This window comes from Trichoderma reesei (genome assembly GCF_000167675.1).
Source record: "Trichoderma reesei QM6a unplaced genomic scaffold TRIREscaffold_9, whole genome shotgun sequence".
NCBI classification, from domain to species: Eukaryota; Fungi; Ascomycota; class Sordariomycetes; order Hypocreales; family Hypocreaceae; genus Trichoderma; species Trichoderma reesei.
The window spans coordinates 474,157-498,110 of record NW_006711156.1 but is presented as its reverse complement, the minus strand read 5'-3'; the positions used below and the strand labels follow the sequence as shown (position 1 = coordinate 498,110).

General features: G+C 47.1%; 5 protein-coding genes across 5 annotated transcripts; 2 read left to right on the top strand and 3 right to left on the bottom strand.

The window, feature by feature from the left end:
• Nucleotides 1-114: 114 nt before the first annotated feature.
• TRIREDRAFT_3914 (uncharacterized protein) lies at nucleotides 115-1,746 on the bottom strand (the record flags this gene model as incomplete). Its single annotated transcript, XM_006965154.1, has 1 exon — nucleotides 115-1,746. One exon carries the CDS (start codon nucleotides 1,744-1,746, stop codon nucleotides 115-117), a length of 1,632 nt encoding a protein of 543 aa, XP_006965216.1.
• A 2,106-nt stretch (nucleotides 1,747-3,852) lies between these two features.
• On the top strand, nucleotides 3,853-5,686 carry TRIREDRAFT_107347 (uncharacterized protein; the record flags this gene model as incomplete). The annotated part of the gene is made up of 8 exons (XM_006965405.1): nucleotides 3,853-4,066; nucleotides 4,150-4,186; nucleotides 4,498-4,506; nucleotides 4,699-4,706; nucleotides 5,009-5,080; nucleotides 5,393-5,414; nucleotides 5,546-5,567; nucleotides 5,684-5,686. 8 exons carry the CDS (start codon nucleotides 3,853-3,855, stop codon nucleotides 5,684-5,686), a joined length of 387 nt encoding a protein of 128 aa, XP_006965467.1.
• A 2,343-nt stretch (nucleotides 5,687-8,029) lies between these two features.
• TRIREDRAFT_107346 (uncharacterized protein) lies at nucleotides 8,030-9,327 on the bottom strand (the record flags this gene model as incomplete). The annotated part of the gene is made up of 7 exons (XM_006965269.1): nucleotides 8,030-8,034; nucleotides 8,273-8,301; nucleotides 8,426-8,587; nucleotides 8,669-8,697; nucleotides 8,742-9,008; nucleotides 9,058-9,119; nucleotides 9,195-9,327. The coding sequence occupies 7 exons, from the start codon at nucleotides 9,325-9,327 to the stop codon at nucleotides 8,030-8,032; spliced, it is 687 nt and encodes a 228-aa protein (XP_006965331.1).
• Nucleotides 9,328-10,114: 787 nt separating this feature from the next.
• TRIREDRAFT_121794 (uncharacterized protein) lies at nucleotides 10,115-13,081 on the top strand (the record flags this gene model as incomplete). Its single annotated transcript, XM_006965404.1, has 4 exons — nucleotides 10,115-10,836; nucleotides 11,017-11,628; nucleotides 11,693-12,317; nucleotides 12,419-13,081. 4 exons carry the CDS (start codon nucleotides 10,115-10,117, stop codon nucleotides 13,079-13,081), a joined length of 2,622 nt encoding a protein of 873 aa, XP_006965466.1.
• A 1,484-nt stretch (nucleotides 13,082-14,565) lies between these two features.
• TRIREDRAFT_121793 (uncharacterized protein) lies at nucleotides 14,566-15,966 on the bottom strand (the record flags this gene model as incomplete). Its single annotated transcript, XM_006965268.1, has 2 exons — nucleotides 15,649-15,966; nucleotides 14,566-15,306 (listed from the first exon to the last, which is right to left on the bottom strand). The coding sequence occupies exon 2, from the start codon at nucleotides 15,241-15,243 to the stop codon at nucleotides 14,566-14,568; it is 678 nt and encodes a 225-aa protein (XP_006965330.1). The 5' UTR covers nucleotides 15,244-15,306; nucleotides 15,649-15,966.
• Between the last annotated feature and the right edge of the window lie 7,988 nt (nucleotides 15,967-23,954).

Below are 23,954 nucleotides of genomic sequence, written 5' to 3'. Positions count from 1 at the left end.
ACGCCAGGGTACTTGCTTTCTACACACACAGGTAAGGTACTACAACATTCCTCCACCGGGTACTGATGCTGTTTCATTACGAAAAACGTGACTGACCCTCAGCTTGCAGCAGGGTTACACCAGGTCGCCGACAAAACCCAGCTTCTCCCTGTTCTCGTCACAGATGCGAGCCCACTCCAGCAGCAGCCGCCAGACATACAGCGCCATGTCTTCTCGCCTCAGAACCTGCTCTGCCCAAACCCGACCAGTTTCCGCGATGAAGCGAGCAGCTTCATCACCTTTCCCTCCCGGTCCGTCGGCGAAAAAGTTGAGAACCGAATACAGATCCTGGAAAGTGTTGTCGAATGGTGCAAAGTGCATCCAGGGGATGAGGCGGTCATCGTGCCACTCGGCATACACCGTCGCCTTAAGAGGCATGCTTGTTGAGCGGAGAAAGCCGCGGTATCGAGCGCTGAAAGAGTTGCCGTCGACGTCGGGGAGAAACTTGTAGTTGTATTGTTCCTTCATCGGGATCCGGTCAACCTCATGGTAGTAGGGAACAAGAAAGGGGCATTCGTCGGGGGGGCAGAGATTGACGAAGCCAGCATTCGCATTCTCCTTGAGCCAATGGCCAATCTGTCCGTGAGATAGACGCTCGCTGTTGTACAGCCTTCGTGACGGCATCTCGAAAGTGGGAGCTCGTTCGTCCTTGTCTTCCATCTGACTGACAGTTGTGCCGTTGAGCATCTGAACGAGCCTGTGGCGGTGAAAGTGCTTCCACATATCTTCGCCGGCACGGCCACCAGAAGCCTCCCCTCGCCAAACGACGCCGTCCCTCTTCTCATTCCATGGGATGCCGTGAAACTCTCCTCCGGCGTAGAACTCGTCGTTGACAAGATACATGGCTCCAGGGATGAGAATCTCGTTGTTTGCCAGAAGCTTAGACCCGCCGAACAAGGGAATCAGCTCCTGTGTAGTCGACAGGCTGACGGGCTTGACGAAGGTCCCGTGCAGTTGGCGCAAGTAGGGCTGTTGGCAAGCATCCATGGAGGCTCTCCAGTCCTGAACAAAGCCTTTGTAAGAGTGTGGTGGATTCCATTCGCTTGGGAAGTCTGCAGGGCCGGTAAAGTCCGAGATCTGCTCAACGCCGTGGGCAGGTGTATCTGGAGCGCAAGTCTTGACGAACAAGTCCCAGTAGGAGCCATCGTCAAAATTGAGCCATCTTGGATCGTATGGCTCGAGTTTCGCAGCGTCGATATGCTTTAATCCTTTGAACTGAGTTGTGACTTCTTGCACAGGTGTCATCTTCCTGCTCTCCTTTTCCTTCTGCCGCAGCTTTGTGATTTCGTCGAACGGGACAAGTATTCGGGATTCGTCCATGTAGTTGATGGGCATGTCAACATCGGGCAAGTGTTGGGCGAATTCGGCGACGAGCTCTGTCCAGAGTTGCAGCCATATCACTTTGCCTTCGACGTCTCCCACGCCTTCTGCTGTCCCGTTACGCACCTTGACCACCCACCACCAGGCACTCGACCGTCCTGCAATCTCGTCTGCCTTGAGGGACCAGTAGGGGGCCAAGTCCGTGTAGATACGGTCAAAGAAGTCCTCGACAATGATGGCATTGCTCTCGATGGCGGCTTCAACCCACTTGTCAAAGCCTGGCGGCGGGTGTCTTCCTCTTCGCTCTCGATACCTGGCAGCAGCGCTTGTGAGGTTGCCACTGCGCTTCTCCATTAACTCTTCATGGCGAGCCTTTGCGTCGATCATGAGCTTTAATATGGGGTGCTCAAGCCAGGTCGAGAATGAGCCCCGACTCAAGTCAGGTTGAGGATCGTTTCCAAAGTCGGTCCATAATCTATAACTCGCAAACAGGAACGCAACCGCAAACAAGACGCTTAAAGTTTTAACAGCTGCTTTTGGGTATAAACCCAGCTGGCTTCGAAGATTCAACATAAGGAACGTGGTGAAAGCAAAAAGGAACCCAGAACAGCACGAGGAAAAAGCAACGACGGGGGAAAGAGGACGGCAGAACACGGCCTGCTGAAGACAAACGGCACGGAGTCAGGGCCTTGTGCCCACATGTATTTTGACCATGGAGCAAGGGTCGTTTCTATTTTGTCTTTTGCTTACGCAGCTGTGTGGATGGACATGAACTAGTCGTGACAAACCTTTCCGCGGGCCGTCAAATACGAAGTGTTGTATGCAAGTGCTGTGGAGGCTTACACGGAGTAGCAGAGGCGGCTGCCAGGGTTCGGCAACGTTAAATTCAAGCATCTCTGTTGGCGGTTTCGAGTAATAATCAGGCAAAGGGATTGAGTCAGTACCATCATTCTACCATGAGTCTGCTGAGTCTCAAACTTGTCATTCAGTTTATTTGGAGAGAACATTGTGTTGGGTGCCAAGACATAGGCCAAAGAAGAGAATTGCCGCTCTCCGGACGATATCAGATCGAGGTCTTGGCAGTTTCTCGAACTAGGTTAGTGAGTAGGCGTACCTCCTTTTTCAAATTATTCGTCTTGATTTGGTATTGAAAGGCAAATCGGTATCATTTCATTCTACACAGGTTCTGGCTCTAATACTAGGTACCTGTTGTCTACTCCCACAGGGAAGTCAAACCTTCCAATGCTCTCTTTGGGGGGTCGTTTTACCACTTGATAGATTGACAACTGAATGTTGGTTGCGCAGTGCTTGGCACAGAAAGCAACATGAATCATGAGAGTAGTGACACCATCCAACGACTGTCGAGCTATGTGACTGGAACACGAATCAACAAGATCACTTCGTCCGAAGCCCCTCTTGATAGCAGCTCAAGATCAGCCAAGCGCCGTCCCAAAGGAAACAGAAACTGCGAGTCTTCTTCAAGGCTGCGTTGTCTTCGTAGTATATAATAGTGTTGCCTGAAGGCTCGTCATATGAGAATATTCTCAGAGTTGGGAAGGGTGAGAGAGGTTTGGCTCTTATCTTTCCACGCTCTCAACAAACCAATTTTCAACTACTACCTTACGCGTACACCAATTTACCCCATATTTGTCCAGCCAAACAACCTGTTTTTTATATTGGAGCAGCCCAAAATGGGATTAGCCGCCGGCACAAGTGCTCTTACGCGCGGCAGAAGCACCAGGAAGAGACTATGATCCCTGAGTCTGTCCAGTCGCGATTCTTACGGAACAAGGATATATCTCCGAGTGAACCCCAATCTAGGAGACGTTGGACTTTTGGATATCTCAAGTATAAAAGCTCCAATGTTCGCCGGCCGCATTCATCTGTAAGACTTACTGTAGACGAACATGAATAATCTCCCATAGCTTGGTTTATCAAACTGGCGAAGAAATGTACCGCGGTCTTCCTGTTGCGTTTGCTAGGGCGTGATAGTGCGCCCCCCACGCTTTCAATGCGATACTTCTCGAGACATTGGCTGGCTTGAGTGTATTGCGCCTTGTCTTGTTTCAGTGGTTGGTTTGCATACCATGAACAGCGTGGCGAGACAAGGGAGACTCAACCCAATGGCTGAGCCTTGCACAGAAGAGCAAGATGTCTTATCGGAACTTGCTGCTCCCTTGGCGGGGGTTTCGGAATGCATCTACAACCCTCGCGATGGGTCGGTTGTTGTTAAGGCCAACAATTCTCTATGTCGCCTCCCACTACAAAAGAGTTTAGCAAAACCGATGGTGTTGAAAAGAAAGACTCATGTCCCTCCTGTCTCATCGCTCACAGCCAGCTTCATCTCTCGAGAGAAACAGAAGAGTACATGATCCTGGTCGCATTCGTCCGAGAGCCGCCATATACACCCGCAAGCCTACCGAAAAGCGCAAGTAAATCCGCGTTACACGTGTTTCGCACCTTGAGTCACGCTTGTCAGACACCTTCGCAACAATGAAGAGCTTCGCTTCCGCGGCGTGTCTGAGTATCTTGCTCGCGTTCACTTACACCGTCACCGCCCTGGATGGGCAGCTTTGCTTTGAAACTTGCTACAGGCCGGCTATAGAAGAGCAGTGCCCTGATGCGAGCCTTGACTGCGTCTGCAAGAACGAGCAGTTTATATCGCTTCTCAATATGTGTATTCAGCGGACATGCCGGGAATCGCTTTGTAAGTTATGTTGCTCTGGCATTTTGATAGTCACTGTCTCCTGGATGTCGAAAAGCTTACATGTTAACTCGGATATCCAATAGATGAGGCGGAAGCTATACATGAAGCCATGTGCACTCCGTAGGTGATGGCCTCTTGTACTAGGTACCTAAAGAATCAAGACGCCTGGGCTGTGATATTGCAACTTTCGGTGTATGCAATGGACGGACAAAGTGTATCGAAACATGTCGGTCATGTGATCTTGACTACTACTACCACACATCGAATGCTGAAGGTGCAGTTCTCGGCGAACTTGATCTCTTACGGTAGAGCGATGATATAGGTAGTAATTCTCTGGGGCCCAAGTCACCAGGCAAACGATCCTTCGCAGAGCCTGGACGACGATGTGTCATCACATGCTGGTGTTAATAAGATTTGTGCACAAGGTATAGGTACTTTAGGTATGGAGCATTGTCCGGATAAATACCTATAAATGCAGGCAAAAGCCGGATGAAGAAGCTTGTTCCTCTCATTGGCACAGATTGGGGGACGGAGGTGAAAGGATTTGCGTCTTGATGTCACGAGAAGGCGCACTTCTCACAAGGTGCAAGAACTACAGATACTTACCTAATGCTCTACAACTTACATTCTAGGTTCGCATGTAATACCTTCAAACGGCAAGTCATCCTGCAAATACATGAGTCGTTGCTTCCGAAAAAGACACAACGAAAGAAGGCGAGATGAAAAAGGGAAAGAAGAGGCTTGACGATTGCCGAAAGGATCCAATGGGCTCCCGGCAAGTAGTGGCCGAGCGCGACTATCGCTATCATTGAGGCAGCTGCATCCTTGCGCCTGTCACCTTCCGCGCTAGTTGCGCGGTGCTGCCAGGAAGGCAGTACCTTGCAGGCGTCCAGAAAAGGTCTAGAATACCTCAAGCACAGAGACACCTGACCAACAATCCAGTCGGGGAGGCGTACCTCCTGCGCGGCAGCTGCGTGGCGATGTACAAGCATGATGACATGGAGATGCGAGCGGGTAAGTCGCAGCTAACGCGACGAGGCTGTCGCCATGTATCTGTGAAATTGGGCAATTCGAAGCATACCTTAGGTACCTTGGTACTACTATCTTGCCCACGGAGTATCTTACCTCACTAAGGTCCTAATGCATTTTGCCTAAAAAGTATTTAGGCAGCTGATCTAAATACTTTTTAAGTAACCTTATTAAAAAAGGAAGTAATTATTAATATAATTTTCTATATAACTTCCTAAATCCTATACCCTCTAGTTATTAATATACTAGACTAATAAAGGCTATATAAATAATTATAATTAATAAAATTACTAAAAGTATTTAAGAAATTTTATTATAAGTAAGGGGTAGTAGCTAAAAAGTATTTAAGTATAAATATACTAGAAATTCTATTAGCTATTATTAAAGTATAATAGTAAAAGTTATAATTAACTTCTTATTAAACTTAATTATTATTATAATAAGTAATAGGTTTTTTAAAGCTATAGTTAAGGTAAATAAGAATAATTAGGACTTTAAAAATGCTATACTTTTATTAATAGTAGCTAGTATTAAAAATTAAGAAGTGCTATAATTATAATAATAATAAATTAATAATAATAAAAATAGTAATAATAATAGCCTTTAAGGCCTTATAATTATAGCTTTTTAATAACTATATAATAAAATCCTTTAAGGGTTAAAAAAGAGATTTAAAAAATAATTTTATATAATAAAAGCTATATTTTATACCTTTTATAATTAGCTAAGACTTAATATTAATGCTTTTAATAACTAATTATAATTACTAAAGTAAAAAGTAATAATATTTTTTTAAATCTATATATTTAATAAGACTTAATATAATACTATATATTATTTTTAAATATATTAATTATTTATATTATAAATTATTAATAATCTGCTTAATTTTATAAAGTAGCTATATATAGCCTTTATAATAATACTATTAGTAATATATATTTTATTATAAGTAGTATTAAATAATAAAGTAATTAGCTTTAAGAGTATAATTAATATAATTAATAAAATATATATCTTAGCCTTTATTTTTATAGTAAATTAGTAATACTTTTAATTAAGGAAAAATAATATATTATAAAATATACTTACTAGTATTACTTTAAAAGGCTTATTTTATTATATATTAGCTAAAGCTAAGGGTTTTATTAATAATACTACTTTTTTATTATAAGCTTTAACTTAAAATTTTATAATTTTTAAGTTATAATTCTTTTTTAATAATACTAGCTTTAAAATATAAAAGGGGATTATAATACTATATTTTAAAGTATATTATTATTTAAGGGATTAAGGTAATATAAATTAATAATTATAAAATAATAAAAAGCTTTTTAACTTATAGTATGCCTTATTAAAGATTATTATAAAGTATATTTTTAGCTATTATAAATAAAAGTAAAAGATTATATATTATAGTGCTTTAAAATATAACTTTATTAATTAGGTTTTTTTTATATATACTATTATAAGGCTTTATAACTTTATAATATTTAAGGGCATAATATTAGTAAAAAGCTATTTTAAGACTAAGGCAGCTTTAATTAAAAAAGAATTATTAATCTTAGTATAAGCTTAAGAAATAGCTAATTTTATTTTACTATTATTATTAAGTTATTAAATAAGGAAATATATAATTAAGGCAGCTTAAGCAGGCTACTAGTATTATATTAATATTAAAAATAACTTTAATAATAGCTTTAATAATAAGAAAAATAGTAATAGTAGTAATAGTAATAATAGTAATATTAAAATAAAGTGTTAATAATAATAAAAGGTATAAAAATTAAGTATAAATTTAAATTAAATTAATAAAAATCCTATATTATTATAAATTAATTAATTTACTAAATAGCTTAAGCAGTAGCTAGGTTATTAATATTTTATTTATTTATTTTATATTTTAAAGCTATTTTTAAATATTAAGAAAAATATTAAAAATCTAGCTAAAGTTTATAATTAATTATGCCTTTTTTACCTTTTTTATTAATAATAAATTCTATATTAATAAATTAATTAAATCTTTTTATATTTAATAAACTAATTTAATTAAAAATTCTATACCTTTATTATTAATAAATTTAAAATATTCCTTAATAGTATTTTTAAATACTTTTATACTAATTAAAAGTTACTTATAAAGGATAATATATTAATATAGCTATAAGTTATATACTGCTTATATAGCTAATAGCTATTAAATAGCTTTTAATAATACTAAGCCTTAGGCTTTTTTTAATAACCTCTTTTTCTTTAACCTTATCTTAATAAATAATACTAATGCTAATGCCTTTAATACTAGTAATAGCTTTATTAGTATTAGTAAAGGCATTATTAATAAAGGTATTATTAACTATAGTATTATTTTAAATTATATAGTAGTAATAGCCTTATTTTTATTATTATTATTTTTAACTATATTAAATTCCTTTAAATTCTTTTTTATAATATTAAGTAAGTCTATACTTTTTATAATAATATTTTTATTAATTTAAATACTTTTTTAACTATTAATTCCCTTAGTAATAGTAAAGCTTTTAATATTACTAGCTTTTTAAATATATTTTTTAATAAGTTAGTTCTTTATAAAGATTTCCTACTAATTATTAATTAAAATATTATTACTAATTAAAAGACTATTTATAATAACCTTTTAGCTAAAATAATTATATTAAGTAATTATAAGCTATTAATTTTAATAGCTTATATTTAAGGTCTTTATTTTCTTATTATATATTATTTTTAATTACCTTTTTATATAATTAAAAATATACTAGAATTTTTTTAAATAATAATATTTATTCTTTAATATTTTAGCTATTTAAAGTTAATTAAAATACTATATTTTTATAAAATTAAGTATTTTTTTAAAGCCTTATTATAAATATAAGGCTTTATTTAAATTTATAATGCTTTTATAAGTAGCTTTAAGTATTAGGCTAAGGAAAAATAATATTTAGTTATTTAACTATTTTATAGCTAAGGCTTTAAATATTACTACTATAGCTTAAGATATTAAATTATAATTATTTTATTATAGTAACTTTAAATATAGCTATTTTCCTTTATAATTTAAGGTATTTTAAATATTATAATCTTTATAAATTATAAAATATAATAGTATGGTTATTTAAAGGCAGTGGGCTCTTTTTTATAAATATAGTATAGCTTACTAACCTAGTATTATAGATATAGAAAAAGGATACCTTTAGGCATATTTATTTTATTATAGGTTTAGGAAGTTATACTATTCAGCTGCCTAAATACTTTTTAGGCAAGATGCATCAGGACCTAAACACTAAAGCACTCGTCGTACTCGCTTTCTCGTACCAGGGAGCCATTTTTCGCGGTTTTCGCGATCGATGCAGCGAGTTACCGATTGGGTCACCGCCCAGATTCTTCATCAGCCCTTCGAGATGGAAGCAGACAAGCTTCGTCGCTGGTTCAATCAAAAGCAGCGTCATAGGGCTTATGCTGTGGTCGCGAGTCCAACTATTTACGGGTCTCCACGAGTCAAGCTAGCCAAGAGCAAGGAAAAGGGCCATCGCCAATGCTGACACAGCAAGAACCTACAACCACTTGGGCAGAGGGACGAAAAGACCCTTTGCAAAGGGAGGAAAAGGAGAAGTGGAGAGACACCACATACCACATTATTCCCGCCTCCGATACATCCGATTAGTATTCTCTGATCATCGAGGGTGGCGCCTTGAATCTCGGTGGCTTGTCTGGGACGCCGTCCTGTGGCAAGGCGATCGAGTTTCCACGCTTCTTTCCGGCCGCGTCCAGCATGTTGCGCGGATAGTAGGCCTAGATGCCTCGTTGACTGCCCAATACCGCCTGAATGGCTGTCAGGGGTGCCGTGCAGCGGCTTCCAGGACGAGATTGGTCGTCGGAGAGGCAGGGCTCGAAGACGCTGCGTTCGCGCATGTGTAGGTACACTACCTAGGTATGCTGCTGCTTACCTCAGAAGATGGGATACTATCCCTGGGAACGCGGATCGACTGGAGGAGAGACGCCTCAAACCCTCTGCAGCTTATCATCACAAGCACAAGACACTATTACTACTACCCACAACCCACATCAGGACAGAGACACAGACCTGCCAGGACCAGGGCGTCTGGACCCCGGACGCTTAGGTCACAACAGATCGAGCCCTTCAGGACATGCTTTGGGACGGAGAGGCGCCAAATCACACAAGACATGGCTATCACGAAATCTGGCTGACGAGTCATCATGGAGGGCCGGGTTTAAGGGCTTGCTTGACGCCAAGTACACGGAAAAGGAACAGCGAGTGCCGACCTGCCAGCCGACAGCAGAACTCCACGACTTGCCCGAGAGCCCAAAGGCAACGGCCGCAATGCGGATTAATTTGCTGGCTACTAGCAGAGCAATACTACCTACATACCTTACCACTAGGTAGCTGACTGATGATTAGTCCCGGCCTCGAGTTCCGCCATCCTTGCTCCCATGAATTTCGCCTGCCGCCATCATTAGCCCACTCCGTTCGTTGGCGCGCCACCTCGTCGCACCGTGACGACGATTCTCAGCCGCTTGAGGTTTGCCCAAGCCCGGAGTAGCATCCCATTCTTTCTTCTCCCGCCGTTCTCCGTGGTTGTCTGTCTTGGCTCCACGGGCCTCGCGCGAGAGCCGAGGAACCTAATCCACTGGCCAGCCTCAGCCTGCCCCATCTTGCAGCTTCTCTCTCTGCCCATTCGCCGGCTGAGCTGGGGCTGTTCCAAGGACACGGGGAGAACGTCGTCAACTCCGGTCACAGTCGTGGTTGCTAGCTGCTTTCTTCATCTTCACATCACTCGCCTATCTTCGTGCCATCCTATCCCTTGGACTGGTACATGGATTCGCCGCAACCACACGACGCCGAGGGCTCGGTGCCGCCTACACACAGCTCTTCTGCATCTCTGTCCCCCCCAAATAAGCGCCGACGGACCACGACAAACACCGGTGACTGCTGTCGCACATGCCGGCTACGCAAGGTATGGAAGAGATGCTTATTGCCATCCCATGGCCGTCGCATGGCGCAGCTTGATAGACACATGTCTGTGCTTGGCCAAGTTTCTTCTTCCGCCAACACTCAACGTGGTCCAACATGTTCCTTTTGCTCTATATCTTGCACAGCAGGATGATGCTTATTGTGCCATTGTTCAATCGAGTCTGCCCGTTGCTGTCTGCCCCTTTTCTTCTACGCTTTTCATGCTGACGCATCGGTTTTTTCCCCTACACAGGTTAAGTGTACCGGAAACCCTGGAAATGGACCATGCAGCAACTGTTCCAGGCTGGAGCTCAGCTGTAGCTTCGCCGTCTCGCCTGGTGCTTCCGAGGAAGGTAGGTTCCGAAACGGCACACCTGACGAATAATCCTCCAGTTTCTGACAGCTTGAGTCCAGAGCGAGTCTCAAGGACAACACCCTCACACAGCCATACCGAAGCTGGTACGCTGAGGAAGAGGGCACAGAGGGCTTGCAGCCAGTGCCATGCACACAAAACCAAGTGCTCTGGAGACCTGCCCAAGTGTAAGAGATGCGAGTCCGCGAACCTAGTCTGCGAGTATACACCCACAAGGCGGAGGTTCACCAATGTTCGCTTCCACAGCCCAAAGGCTGAGGATCAAAATCCCTCCACTTTGCACCCTCTCAAGCCAGAAGAAAACGGAGCCATCAGTCCCGCGAGCAGCAATAGCACCGGAATTCCGACCTATCTTCTTGAGTCGGCGAATTTCCAGGCTGAGTACGCAGCCCCCTTGGGAACGATAGAGGAACTTTGTATCAGGCTAATGGCAGATGATGCAGGGAAATGCTACTCCGAAGAGACGTTATTCTTACCCACTTGGATGCTTACTTTGATTTCTTATATATGATGCCAAGCTTGGGTTTCCTACACCCCAAAGTCACCTACCGAGATGTTCAGGTATGGGGGTTACACGACGAAATTCCCACGAACTTCAGCTAACAGTTCCGCTTCTCAGGAAAACAGATTTCCACCTGCTCAAGCAGCGGCCGTATGCTCCGTCACCTCTTTCTTCGTGAACCCCGGCTTGGCTGGCCGGGAGTTTGGAAGGAAATGTAGCCAGCAAGTCGAAACGCACATCTACCGCAATATCTACAAGTTTTCCGAGAGCGCTCTCTTTCTGTTTGCTCTCAACATTCTGTTCAACATCCTCGATGGCTCCCACGCAAAGGTCTGGCAATGCTTTGGCGTGGCTTCGAGACTCATGATAGGCTTGCAGCTGAACTGGGACGTCACGTCGCATCACACTTCGTTTATCCAACAGGAATGCCTTCGGCGTATTGCCTGGCAGCTTTTCAGTCTTGATCGTCTTCTGGCAGGCGGTTATGAAGAATACATATCTTGTCGGGCCGAGAACATGAAGATCAGGCTTCCCTGCAACGAGGCTGCCTTTAGAGAGAACCGACCGGTTGTTGCAGAGAGATTGCATGACAGGCCCACCCGCTGCTCGCCCGCTCTTGGTCTTCACGGCATCCAGATCCTGCTTGTTGACCTTCGGCATCGCATACAAGTGTAAGGCCCACTTTCCTTCGGCGAATTTTCTGATGGTTGCGTCGTGACGCTTACAAGGCTATAGAGCTACGAAGAGGCTATCCGTACCGTCTGGGACTCCCATGGCGTCCCTCGAGCCATCAAAGGTCATGGAGGATATTGCTGGACTGCAGAGCGAACTAACCAGGTTTCACATTTCGATACACGATGATCTGCGACTGACCGAACAAAGCATGGCACGGTACGCTGCCTCGGATCAGTGGAGGGGATACTGTTTCTTCCATACCCACATGGCTGTGAGCCATATCGACCTCTACCGCTTTTCATTGCCTGGTCCTCGAAATCCGGCGTCCATCGAGATTCTCCGAAAGCTTCCGCCAGATTTCATCGCCCGTTCGCAAAGGCAAGCGGTCGCCCATGCCCTGAGCCTGGCTCGATTCCTGGACGCCATCAAGATCGAGACCGACAGGATGCCAAATCCCGGCACTCCCAAGCTGGTCGGCGATTACTCCGTTGCACACATGTCCACTCAGTGTATCCGAGTATTGCTCATCGCTCTGCAATACAACCTGTACGAGCACATGGGTGACACGACGGCGCCGGTCTGGCGAGGCTCCGAGACGAGCGAGGCCCAAATCAGATCGCTAATCGGGAGTATCATGGAAATTACCGAGGCCTGGGCCGAGATATTCGACATGGCGAAGCAAGCTGTAAGTCATGTTCTGGGCAGTGGCTCCTGTCTCTTGCCCTCTCACATGTCCTTCTTGATATTGTAGCACCCATGGCGTTCGATCTAACAAGTGGCGATTAGCACTTCTGTAACAAGGCGATGGTGGAAGACTTTTACAAGAACGGGAAGATACTCGACCGAGGGAACGCAGCGATCATTACGGGACAAGAGCCAGGCGAGGACAAGTTTCCATTTGGGTCGGATGTTTATATTGAACGAATGAACATCCCTGACCTTAAGGAGGAGCCAAGGAGCCGAGCCGCGAATATGCCCGTGTCCGACTGGTGGATGGGCCCGTCAACGACGCAACCGCTTTCGAGCAAGGCTTCATCACCTCTGCCGATGCCGTATTCTACTCCAGAGGCGGGCTTTGACGGCGATCACGGCCCGCCCGGCGTTCCCTTGTTCCTCGCCCAAGCGCGCAACGTCTCTCTGGGCATCAGCGACGTTTACGACGCAGAGACGGCCGTTGGCATGCAGCCGTCGGACGTGCTAGCCATGATGCCCAACAGCTACTCGATGATGCAGCCCGAGGTGCTGAGCGAGAGTAACGGGATGCCTATGCTGCGCATAGACGATACCCTCCCCAACCAGGCCATGTTTCGACAAGCGGACGTTCCGCCTGCTCCGCCACCGCCCTTTATCGCGTCCCAGCCGGGGATGATGATGAATGGGTACGTGCCGCCGTATCCAGGCGGGCATGCCGGTGCGCCTGTGTATCCGCCGCAACACAACTTTGGCTGAATCAGTTGGACATGTGTGGGAATATCCCTCTGCGGGGATGTTGCTGTGGTGTCGTTTCTATCATGTTGTTCTTATGACTAGCGTCGGTGTTTAGGCGTCTGTCTCGGTTTGTTTGATGCCCTCGGGAAATGTAAGGGGCATATTTCTGCATCATATTGTATGTCTACGGGCTTTGCTGTTACGGTATGTGTACATGGCACGTCTTGGCTTTTGACGATGCGTGAACGAGTTGATTGACGAGCCGACTTGATCTACTCGTCAGATGTATATGTATACTTTGGTTTGCTGTTAAACTGGCATCACATCACATATGCGCTTCTGTGGCGGGTATGGGCTCATTCAGACCTCGAAGTCGCCTCATGCTATGGAGTTCATGTTGCTCTGGAACTGTAGGATACTCTTAGATACTAAGACGTGAAGACATCAAATTCACGAATACATCTTGCACAATCCCACAAACTTCACCATTCTATAGAAGCAAACCCTGTATCGAGGCATAATTGTTCAATTATACACTAAATAATATCCTGTACAGCCAATACACACAAACAAAAAAAGAAACCAAGAAAAAAAAAAGCCATCATCTTTCACATCTTTTCATCGAAAAAGATGGCCCCGTTTCCGCTATGTACCCAGGTCTTGCATCCCGTTGTCCTTGCCGTCCCCCCCTTTTTTTCCAACTTTGCCCTCCCTTCCTCTTCGGCTCCGATTCCCCCCCCCCCCCCCCCCCCCTTTTAAATCGTCATGTATAGGTACTTTATATAAACAGAACGACACCCAGTCCAAGTTGAGACACAAGCACCGAGCCAGAGCTCTCTCTCTCTCTCTCTCTCCCTCCCTCTGCGGGCCCTCTTCATGAGCGCTAGCATGAGGCAAAAAGAAGGGCAGTTTGCTTCCGTCCGATATGGAGGGAGTAGGAACATGCCCAAAGGGGGAACCACTTGACGAAAAAGAAGAATAGACCCAAGACCCAAATCATGGCAGCTGTGTGAGATAGAAAAGAAGAAAACAACCAAACAAAACGAGGAAACGAATCAGACGAAGGGAGAAGAGAAAAAAAAAACTTGATGAAGAAACCCGCTGCATAAAGTTGAACCCCTTCACATGTAGCGCCATGTGTTTGTCTATATGTCGTAAAGATCCGCAAGGGAGAGAGAGAAATGAAAAAAAGAAAAAAACCCTTCTTCGGAGAGGAAGATGGCCGGTGACTTTTGGGGGTGGAATCCCAAAGTCCAGATTGTGGAAGAAGGGACGAAGAGACGAACATGGTATCGAGGGATTCTGAGGTTTCCAAGACTTTTGGTATCCAAGGGAAGTCGTTACACAGAGGATCGTGAAGTCTAGGTGAGAGCGTGGTGATGACTTTTTTTTTTCCTTTCCTTTTTTTTTTGTTTATTGTTGTCGTGTTCTTCGCTGTGTAGGCCGGGCCTGGGGTATAGATTGGAGGTTGAAAGGCCGAGAGGATGATTTATCAATTAGCTACTTTACTGATGATCGAAGTATGAGTGGTCCTTCTCCTTGAGGCCGCCAATCTTGTCCATGTCGACGGAGTAGAACTGGCCGTTGGCTTCCTTCTCGTAGGCGGGCAGCTCCTCGTCGTGCATGGGCTCGAGACCGACTGTCGCGTTTTCGCCAACACGGACAACGACAACGCGGCCACTCTTGCGGCGGCCTTGGTCGTCCTGCTCATCGGGGAAGGTAATGTGAATCTCGGGAACGTTGTCGGGAGAGTGAGGTGGTGAGCCGGGAGCGCGCAGCATGGGCTGGCCGTCGCGGCCGATGACGTAGACGCTGGAGCGGCCGTTGTGGGTGGTCTCGATGGTGAGGCCTCGGTGGTTCGGGTGGCCGCCTTTGACGTCGTCGTAGGAGGGCAGGACGGGTTCCTGCTCGTCCAGCCCTCGCTTGCGGCGGACGCGGCGGAGGACGAGAAGGATTGAGACGAGGATGAGAATGGCAAAGGCGATGCCGAGCACGATGAGCAAGACGTTGATAAGCGTATCGGGGTTGCCGTCAGAGTCGTCGCCTCGAGCGAAGACTTTCAGGGGACCGATCTGTCCTGCAGGGCGGAGCTTGTTGGCGATTTGAGAGAGCGAACGGGCTACGTCGAAGTGAGCCCGGGGTGTCTCGTCGACGGATCGCCGCAACAGAGTGAGTGAAGGCATGTTGGGCGAGTGATCGAGTACTTGTGGTGGTGCGTTCAAACGGTGAATGAATGGATGGTCAAGCTGTGTGGCGCCATGGTTAGCATGTTGGTTGTTTGGACGACATGTCGTGCTACGGGGCAAGCCAATTCAGAGAACAAGATATATAGAGAGGAACGATGGGGAGTCGGCGGACAAGTGACCGCAAACGGCCTCTTTTCCAACCCTCCCCCATCGTCTCTATTTCCTCATCACCGTCGTCGTTGCACATGTCGCCAGCATCTTCACAGCCGTCGACAGACGCACAGACAAACATCACAGCTGGAGGCGTGCCAGGGAGGGGTTGGCGCAGCAGATCCCCCAAATCGTCACACCATTCCCGGGTTCCGTGCCATTGTGTGTCGCAGCGAAACAGGTGCTACTCACATTCTTTTGTCTTCTTTCCCCCCTTCGCAGGTGGTCAGCGGGATGCTAGCCGGGGAAAAGCTGAGGCCGCTGGGCGAAACAGTTCAGAAAAGAAAAGGAATGTAGATCGTGGTCGTCGTCTGTCAGAGAGTCAAAAGGAGTGGTGAAGAACGCGGGATAGGCAATGAGAAAGGACCGGACGGATGCACAGCTAAAAGAATGAAGCCTGTGCGATCCAGAAGGAGAGTCTTCGAAACGAAGAGAGAGAAAAAAAGAATGGAAGTCTCGAGGCAAGAAGAGAGGGACAATGAACGTCTAGACGCCTCTCTGCTTGTCCCGGCAAGAGGAATTTGAGTTGATTTTGCTGGCCAGCGACGATGGTTGAAGCAGGACGAGAAAAAGATCAGGGCAGCCCGCAGACGGGGGGGGGAGAGAGATGTTGAGAAGACTCTCTCTCTCTCTCTCGCCTGTGTCGGTTCTCAGGCGCTGGGTCCGCTGTGGCAGAGGCACTTACAGGGTGGTCGACAGGGCGGCACAGGGCCCCCGGGGGCGCTACAGCATGCAGGACAGCGGCCTGGGAGTCCCCTAAGTGGTCGAGCCGAGCGGGGTGTCGCCTGTGGGAAATTACCTACAGGTCGGATTGGGCCATAGACCCGTCGTGCCCCTGACGCTTAGCGGGCAAGCGGCCAATCAGGCGCCGGGCAGCCCTGCAGGCCATTTATAGCGTCTCTGGGCCCGTTGAGCAGTCGGCGAGGCTAAGCCCTTTTCGACCTCGACCTCGAACTGGTGTGGGCCTCCCGAAGCCTCTCGCGGCAAGCCATTGGACGGCTGGTTGCGGTTTTTGTGGCCACCATCTCAGGTACCATCGCCCTTGGCAGCACATCACGGCTCATGCGGAACAACAACAACAAACGGGCGGAAGCGAAGAAGAGGAGAATGGATGGAAAAAAGAAGAAGGAAGAGAACTATTGATCGAAAGCATTTTGATGCTGTGATGGTAACACCCGGTCGATGTTTGTGCAAACGCCGTGAGCCAGTGGGAGCGAAGCCGTGAATAGTACGTGCTTTTTTTGTATGTGAGAGTATGTGTGACTGCCATCAAAATCTGGTACACCCTCGTCGTGTTTGTTTGCTTGCTTGACTGTCTGTTGAATCCAAGTCCACTAACACGACAAGGCACCGCTCGGCTAACAGGGAGAGATGGAGCAGGGCAGACAAGCACGCCAGACATCCATCCACACACACAACAGGCTCTCAAGTCAGCCAAGTCACGCTCTCAGCTCATACTGTACGTGGCATTGAAACCGGCGTTTCGAAATCACACGCGACATGCAGTGGCTGCCCTTGTGTCGCGCGTGTTTCCAGCGCCTCCAAACTGTCAAAGTGTCGTGTCTCGGATCTCCCCAGAGTGGCGGTCGAGAACACACCAGAATAAGGTATGGACTACTATGTATGTAGTACCGGCTTCAAAAGATACCTGATGCTGAGGTTCACCCCAGCCGGGACGGAGTGACTGGTCTATACAAGTATACATCCATGCTGGCGACTCACGTGTCTGCCACAGAAGACGTCCAGAATGCGGTACAAGATGATGGCTGCCACGGTGGCTTGCTAACCGGGAAGTTGACGATGATGACATGGAGGTTTCGAACCAGCACTATTTATGTATGTGAGGGCTGTCGCGTGCGGAGTGAGCGGTTCATCAATCTCCTAGAGTTGGAGGCATACCAAACATGTACGCATGTTGCCTATCACGCCCGCATCACCGCTTTCCCACCCTCTCTTTTTCAGAACCTTTACCACTCAGAAGCATCAGATGTCGACCAAACAGACCATCTTCAACAATAAGGTATCCTCTATAAGTATCTACATTCAGCCTTTCGCAAATTGCAGCATCCCAGCTCACTATACTACCGTTATCAACACCACATGGTAGCACTCATCCTTCAGCTGTCTCAAGCGAGCTATTCCCAGCATCCTACCTTTGTACATACCTACTCCGTCCATGCCCCCTCCCCCCTCACCACTCAACCACACCCATGTCATCGCATGCTCATTCAACCCTTCCTGCTTTGGAAAAAAAAAAAAAAAAAAAGCAAAAAGGCAGGGAAATCCTTGCAAACCCCGGGCGTCTCATCCATCCCCCCGGCTTTGTCGATATGCCAATGTTCTAAAAAAGGCCAGTCTTTCGGGGTGGGACCACGCGATAATTTGCATGGTTTGCATCGACGACATGGTGCCAGCTGAATGTCAAAGCTGCCAATGTTTGTCTACCATGAAGTTTCACAAGCTCATCTGACAAGCTTCGAATCTCAGATGCGGAAAGGCTCACCGTACGACTACATGTAGTACTTTCAACGCTCTCGTCCTCTTCCCAGCGTCGTACATGTACTTCTAACCTGATTCCACGACTATCGCAATTCTTCCCCTTGTCCTCTACTACTAGGTACCTACCCCCGATCCTACTGCTTCTCCGCCCTCCTCTCGAGGGCAACCCTTTTGCTCCGAACTATCTATGTATGTCCAGTCCCCAAAGCTCCTCTCGACGGCTTCTCCACCGATCGGGCATTCCTGCATTCAGGCAGGAGAAGGCCCTTTTTTTCGCTTATGCATATTGGCCAGCGGATGCTTCCGATGATATTGTACCGAACAAAGCCGTCTTGCTACCCAAGATTTGCTGGTGGTGTGATGACAACATGGATATATCATGGCGCGGCAAGTGAAATCGCCTACCTATGTAGTTACTGCTACCAGAGTTGTAGATTGGAGCCCATTTTGGGAATGACTGGCATCTCGTATGCATCTCATCGTGGCTCTTTCATGTATGGATGCATGTACTAGCGCTATTTATGGACAATGTGGCCCACGCCTTGAGGTGCCTTTCTTAGATGCTTTCATGTTGCTTTCTGCCTACCATGGAGGTGGCCACCGTGCGGTGTGAGTGGTAGTCAAAGCAACAATGCGTAGGTTCACCCGCAAACCACAGTGAAAGGCAAACGCCGGGATTCAAGTGTCTGATGGCTTGTTGTGGCAGCCTAGCCAAGAGTACATGTATGCAATGGTTTTTCCCTGCGTTGGGTATTCATACATTCTATCTACATGTACTCGTAGGTTGTCGCTTGACAGTGATCTGATGCGTTTGCGAGCGTCATAGTACTTTATATTTGGAGCCTGATATCAATGCCTACAGGACTTATAGGAGGCATCAAAAATTGAGCAATTGCAGGGTAGCGGAACTTGAAGCCAATTTCGATCTCGACAATATCCGTGAACGAACTGGTACCGGGCCCTCACCTCACATCGTCAATCAACACGCATATGATCGAGACCATATGTGGGATCAACTCGTACCTCATGAATGATGCCCACGAGATTCAATCTGTAGCCCGTCTCAACTAGGTCGGACTGCCGGTCATATCGCCAATCCTCAACCCCGAGTACAGCTCTGCCTTGCCATGCTTTGTACAGAGTAGTAGTACGCCGTAATACCTACACAACGCCATCAGACACTCCCTATGAATTGGAGCATGCATGAATGCACAACACCTTTTCAAGCCTACTGAAGAAGCAAACTCAATGACAGACAGCACTGCATGCCCATTACTTTCTAGCTCAACGCTCAATCCAGCCACATCTCGTCTAAACACAGTGAGAGCGGCGACCAGGCGGACCAGCATTGACTGGTGACACAGGCCCGCTTGAGTAGTACTAACATGCATTCAGAATTTATTATTAAAGTCGAGACTTGCGTCTGCCTCCCTCACTGCTCCCATGCTCTCACGTTCGTTTGGTGTAACCCGTACGTAAAGGCAGTCCATGGCATTTCCAGAGAGGATGCTGCATTGTCAACCTAGGTACGTGATGGAAAAGCTACCATCAATGACGGGTGGACCCCTTTGAAAGGCAATGGAGTAAGAACAATACAATACTTGCCGTCCTTGGAAGGGAACGGCTTACAGTCAATAGTAAGCTCCTGGATATCGGACCCTCGACTCGAGTAATTTCAAGAACCGCGGTGCTCGGGAGGGCGGGTGCTTAGCGGGCTTGTGCAAAGTGAAAGGGCCAAAAGGGGTTTCGTAGCAGGAGTGCCAAATGTATGCTTCTCATCCTCCCTTTCTTTCTCCCCACTTCCCAATCCCTCCCGTCACTCACGGGGGAACCCGTGTCAGAGTGAGACAGTCACCTACAAAGGACAGATGGAAGCATCAGGGGAGACAATAATGACAAATTTGTCACCGGTGGCGACTATCCTTCACAGGGTCCATGCTCAGTCGCCGTCTCTGCGATGTATGGCCGGTTGATGATTATTATCAGGGGTTCTTGGTTTTCATACAGGAAACAATAGATTTCTGATCTGAGGTCGAGCTGGAGCCTCTCGCAACAGGAGGTGCATCGTAGTGCCATCTCCATATCGTTCTGTAGAAAGCCACCCCCGTATGCAAAGACGATGCCGGCAAATGAGTGTTTTCAGATGGCAACACAATGCCCGGCATAAAGTGGGTTAGACGACCTCGTTGGACGCGCCCTTTGTGTAAGGTCAAGGGTCAACTCTGTGTGTGTATGAAGTCAGAGCTTCGTATTCTGATTGCTTGTACATGGAATGACGAGAAAAAACAAAAGCCTTTGCCCCCTACCTCTTGTAGGTACATACATATACATGTATACTACTACTAGTATTTACGATTAGCGGCAAGGGTCCTTTGTGTTTGCCTCTTACGACAGGAGGAGGCGACAAGATGGAATCCGTGCCGTCGGACTCCTGGCAAAGCCGGGTGTTTGGGGGAGTTGACAATCAAAAACATCGACCCCTGCAATGCTCATTTCTGCAGACGGGAACTGGCGCATACAGTCATTGCAGCTGTACCGGAGTCGATATGCGGCTTTAGAATATGTCAAACGCCATGGGGAGGCCATAGAGGCAGATAAACCACCCTGGAGATGAAATCGAACACACCCGTCGTTATTTTTCGTGCGCTCCGGCATGAAAGTCGGGAAAATTTGTTAATGAGCTATTTTACTACCCTTTTTCACTCTCAATGTCGTAAACTTGCTGTGGAAACGAGCGTTGCTGATGCTATCGAGGGTCTTGGGTTCATTCATCGTCGGTTGTTTTTCCCATGTCGTTGCTCGAATCAGGTCAACTCCGGGGCATCTTGCTGCTAAGCTCGATTAGGCATCTCCTCACTGTCTGGGCTTCGGTGATCTCTGGAGTCTTGACAGGGATCAATCCGAGTGCCTGCGTTTGACTGAGCGATCTTTGCGTCGCCAGTCTCCTTTATTTTCCCTTTCGTCCTTCTTCTTTGGATGTTTCGCATATGCACTGATCGGCGTATGTGTGTGTGTGTGTGTATGGAGGGGGAATACGAGATGAAGAGCAAGGCCAAAAATAGCAGGTCGTCCATGTCTTTTGATTGTGTGATTACCGTAGTATTCCTAGGTACTTACTGTATCAAGTGCCTGCGATACTACTATCGTGAACCCAACACTGCGAACCGAAGCAAATCGAGACATGGGGCGGGACCGCAAGCCACATGGAACGGAGGTGTCGGTAGTATTACCCCGAACCATGTCCCCCAGATGCATGCATGTGAGATTCCCACCAAGTGCCGTCAACAAGACCAAGAGCCTCGATAGCGGGGTCTCCCCTTCTCGGTAGTACCTATTTCACAGCTTGCTTCTTTAATAAGCGGCAGAGGTCTAGGAGAGCTTCGATTGTGGCGTTGACGGCTCTTCCGAGGATACCGCCTACATACGGTACATACTTTAAATGAAAAATTACATTGCATACATGTTCATGAGTGGTGACTTCTTCGCATCGTGTTTTGATCAGGATCCCGTCGACGACTCGATGGACCCTTGCAGCAGTTTAGAGCATTCATGCACCTTGGCTGGAGGTGCTAGCACTACTCGATCCTAGTTGATCTCTGTGCCTTGGCGGTGCTTCAAATCAGCTCGTGGCAGTGACAGCTCGTGTAAGCGTGCGGCACGTCTGCCTGTCTTACTTGTATCTACTACCTACCACATGGTATTAGTATGCATCTCTGGTCGATTTTAACAATGGATGGATGCTATTCGGCAATCGTTGTGCTCTCGGCTATCTTCCGTCTCTTCTCTTGGGGTTTCCTGGATGAAAAATGTGTCGATGTTGGGGACAATTGGCTGGAGTCCTGAAAGACAACAAGAGAAGATCGCAGGACGTCTTGAGTGCCTTCTTATATCGTGTTGTCTTGATGTGCAAATTGTTTGATTGCAACATATCAAATCCCTGCTGTGATCCGTCTTCTTCACGGGTGCGACTCAATTGATTACCAGTAATACCACCTCAGACCGCCGAATGGCCGGCTCTACCTAGTGCTGCACCGTCACCCCTCCCATTCGACAGCCGGTGTAGCATCAATTTAAATCGATTGCCGCGTGCTAAGTTGATCTCGGCCAATCTACCTACCTACTAGTATCTGCTCTCTCCAGTGTGTCGGTTTTGCTGATCTTGCTGGCCTGTCGGATGAGTCCGGCCTCGATCAGCACGACCGGGTCAGCCTTCTCCTGGCTGTAGCAGCCAGTTGGACTGGATGGAATTACACGTCCTAGTATCTGCCAGTATTCGAGCTTCTATCTATCTCTCTGCCATCCCAGGAACATACATAGGCTGTGTCCATCTGCTAGACGGAAGTTGGCATGCCATCGACGCAAAATCATCTCCCAGCTCTGCTTCGGAATCTGCCAGCACCCTTCGAATTGTCCTCCCGCCCCTCTTTCTTTCTTTCTTCTCCTCCTCCTCCTCTCCCCGGTCCAATCAGGCGTCCCGTCAGCACATGTTTCGCAACGCCATTCTTTGTGCCGTGTAACGGGCCAGACACGCTGGCAGGCCCCCCTCCCCCTCTGAAGCCGTGCTCTTGCTGTGCTCTACATGTACCTACTCTGCTGTGCCGTGCTGTATCCATGTATACATGTGCCCTACAAGACGGGGCAGACAAGAGAGCCGAGTGTCACCGCAAGCCCCTGCGAAGCCCAGAACTTTGTGTTGTGCCCTCCATTGTCCCTCGTGCGAGCTTGCGTGCTTGTCGGATCGGTGGTCTCAGTAGATATTCCTCTTCCAGCTCTAGCTCACTTATGCCCACATGAATATCCAATTCATGCTGAGAATGTCCGTTTTAGGAGGACAAGGAGGAGGTCTGAGCAGATGGAGACATGGACTACTGGCAGCGATTATTGAAAGGGTAGAGGATAGTGCCGGAATCAATCAATCCTCTCTTATCCTTGCCTCCCTGTCGAGACCCTTAGAGAGAAAGAAGTAAAAAGAGGCGCCCGTCTCGCGCCTCATTCCTCACTGCATATCCTCCCTGGGCTCCTGTGGTTCGAGGGCAGGCCGGCCATGGACACGCTCCTCGTCGAGTTTGCTACATCTGCATTCCGGCCCAGCATTTCTGCGCTCCTCGCACTCAGCACGGCCGGCATACATCTAACCCAGCGAGCCCGCTCCCCAATCTCTTGCCACTTTTTTATTTTCTCTTTTCGCTACCAAATTCGTTCTATGCAGCACTGAACATAAAATAAAAGTTTATTGTTGTTTGTTTTTACCGACAAGCCTTGTTGTGGCATTTTTAAGCAATAAATTAAACGCAACGCTACTTTTTGTTAGCAGACGCCATCTCGGCCACCCGAGTCCTCGTTTTGCGCCTCCATCGACGTTTACGCTGCTATTTCCATCACGAATTCCTTCATCTTTGATTCCTCCACAGGCGCGCGATTGCGCCCTATGAGCCTCACGACAACCTGCGTCACTGTATATGCAGATCACGAATCGTACTAGCCTTTTTTTTTTCTTTTAAATCTACAAAAAACATAAAGAATAATAATTCGTGAATCATTCAGTCCTTCACCCATCCGGGCCGAGCAACAAGGAAGAAGCCTCTTTCTTGCAGACAGCGCCTCGCTTCGCCTTAAACACTCTCGAAGTGGTATCGCCGCACGTTGGGTCCACGAGGTAAGTTCAGTGCTGTCCCCCAGCTAGAACGAAGCATCGCCGGCCGGACTCCGCCGCCAGCACCTTTATATTGCGTTGGGAAATCCTCATTTCAAGCCCTCTCGTCCTAGTGCTGCGATGAGCCTCCGCCATAGCGCCAGATCCCAGCCCATCTCCCTTGTATCTGAGCGTTTGGATCCCCAATATCCCTTTGATCAAACTTCTCCCCCTTCTCCGTCGACCCCCTTCTGGCTGCCGTAGCCCAACATCGGACCGCCTCCTACGTACACGATCGTGACCTCATCTCCTTCTGCCAAACTCTGATTGTTGCACGCCTTACACCTTACATGTAGCCGCCTTACCT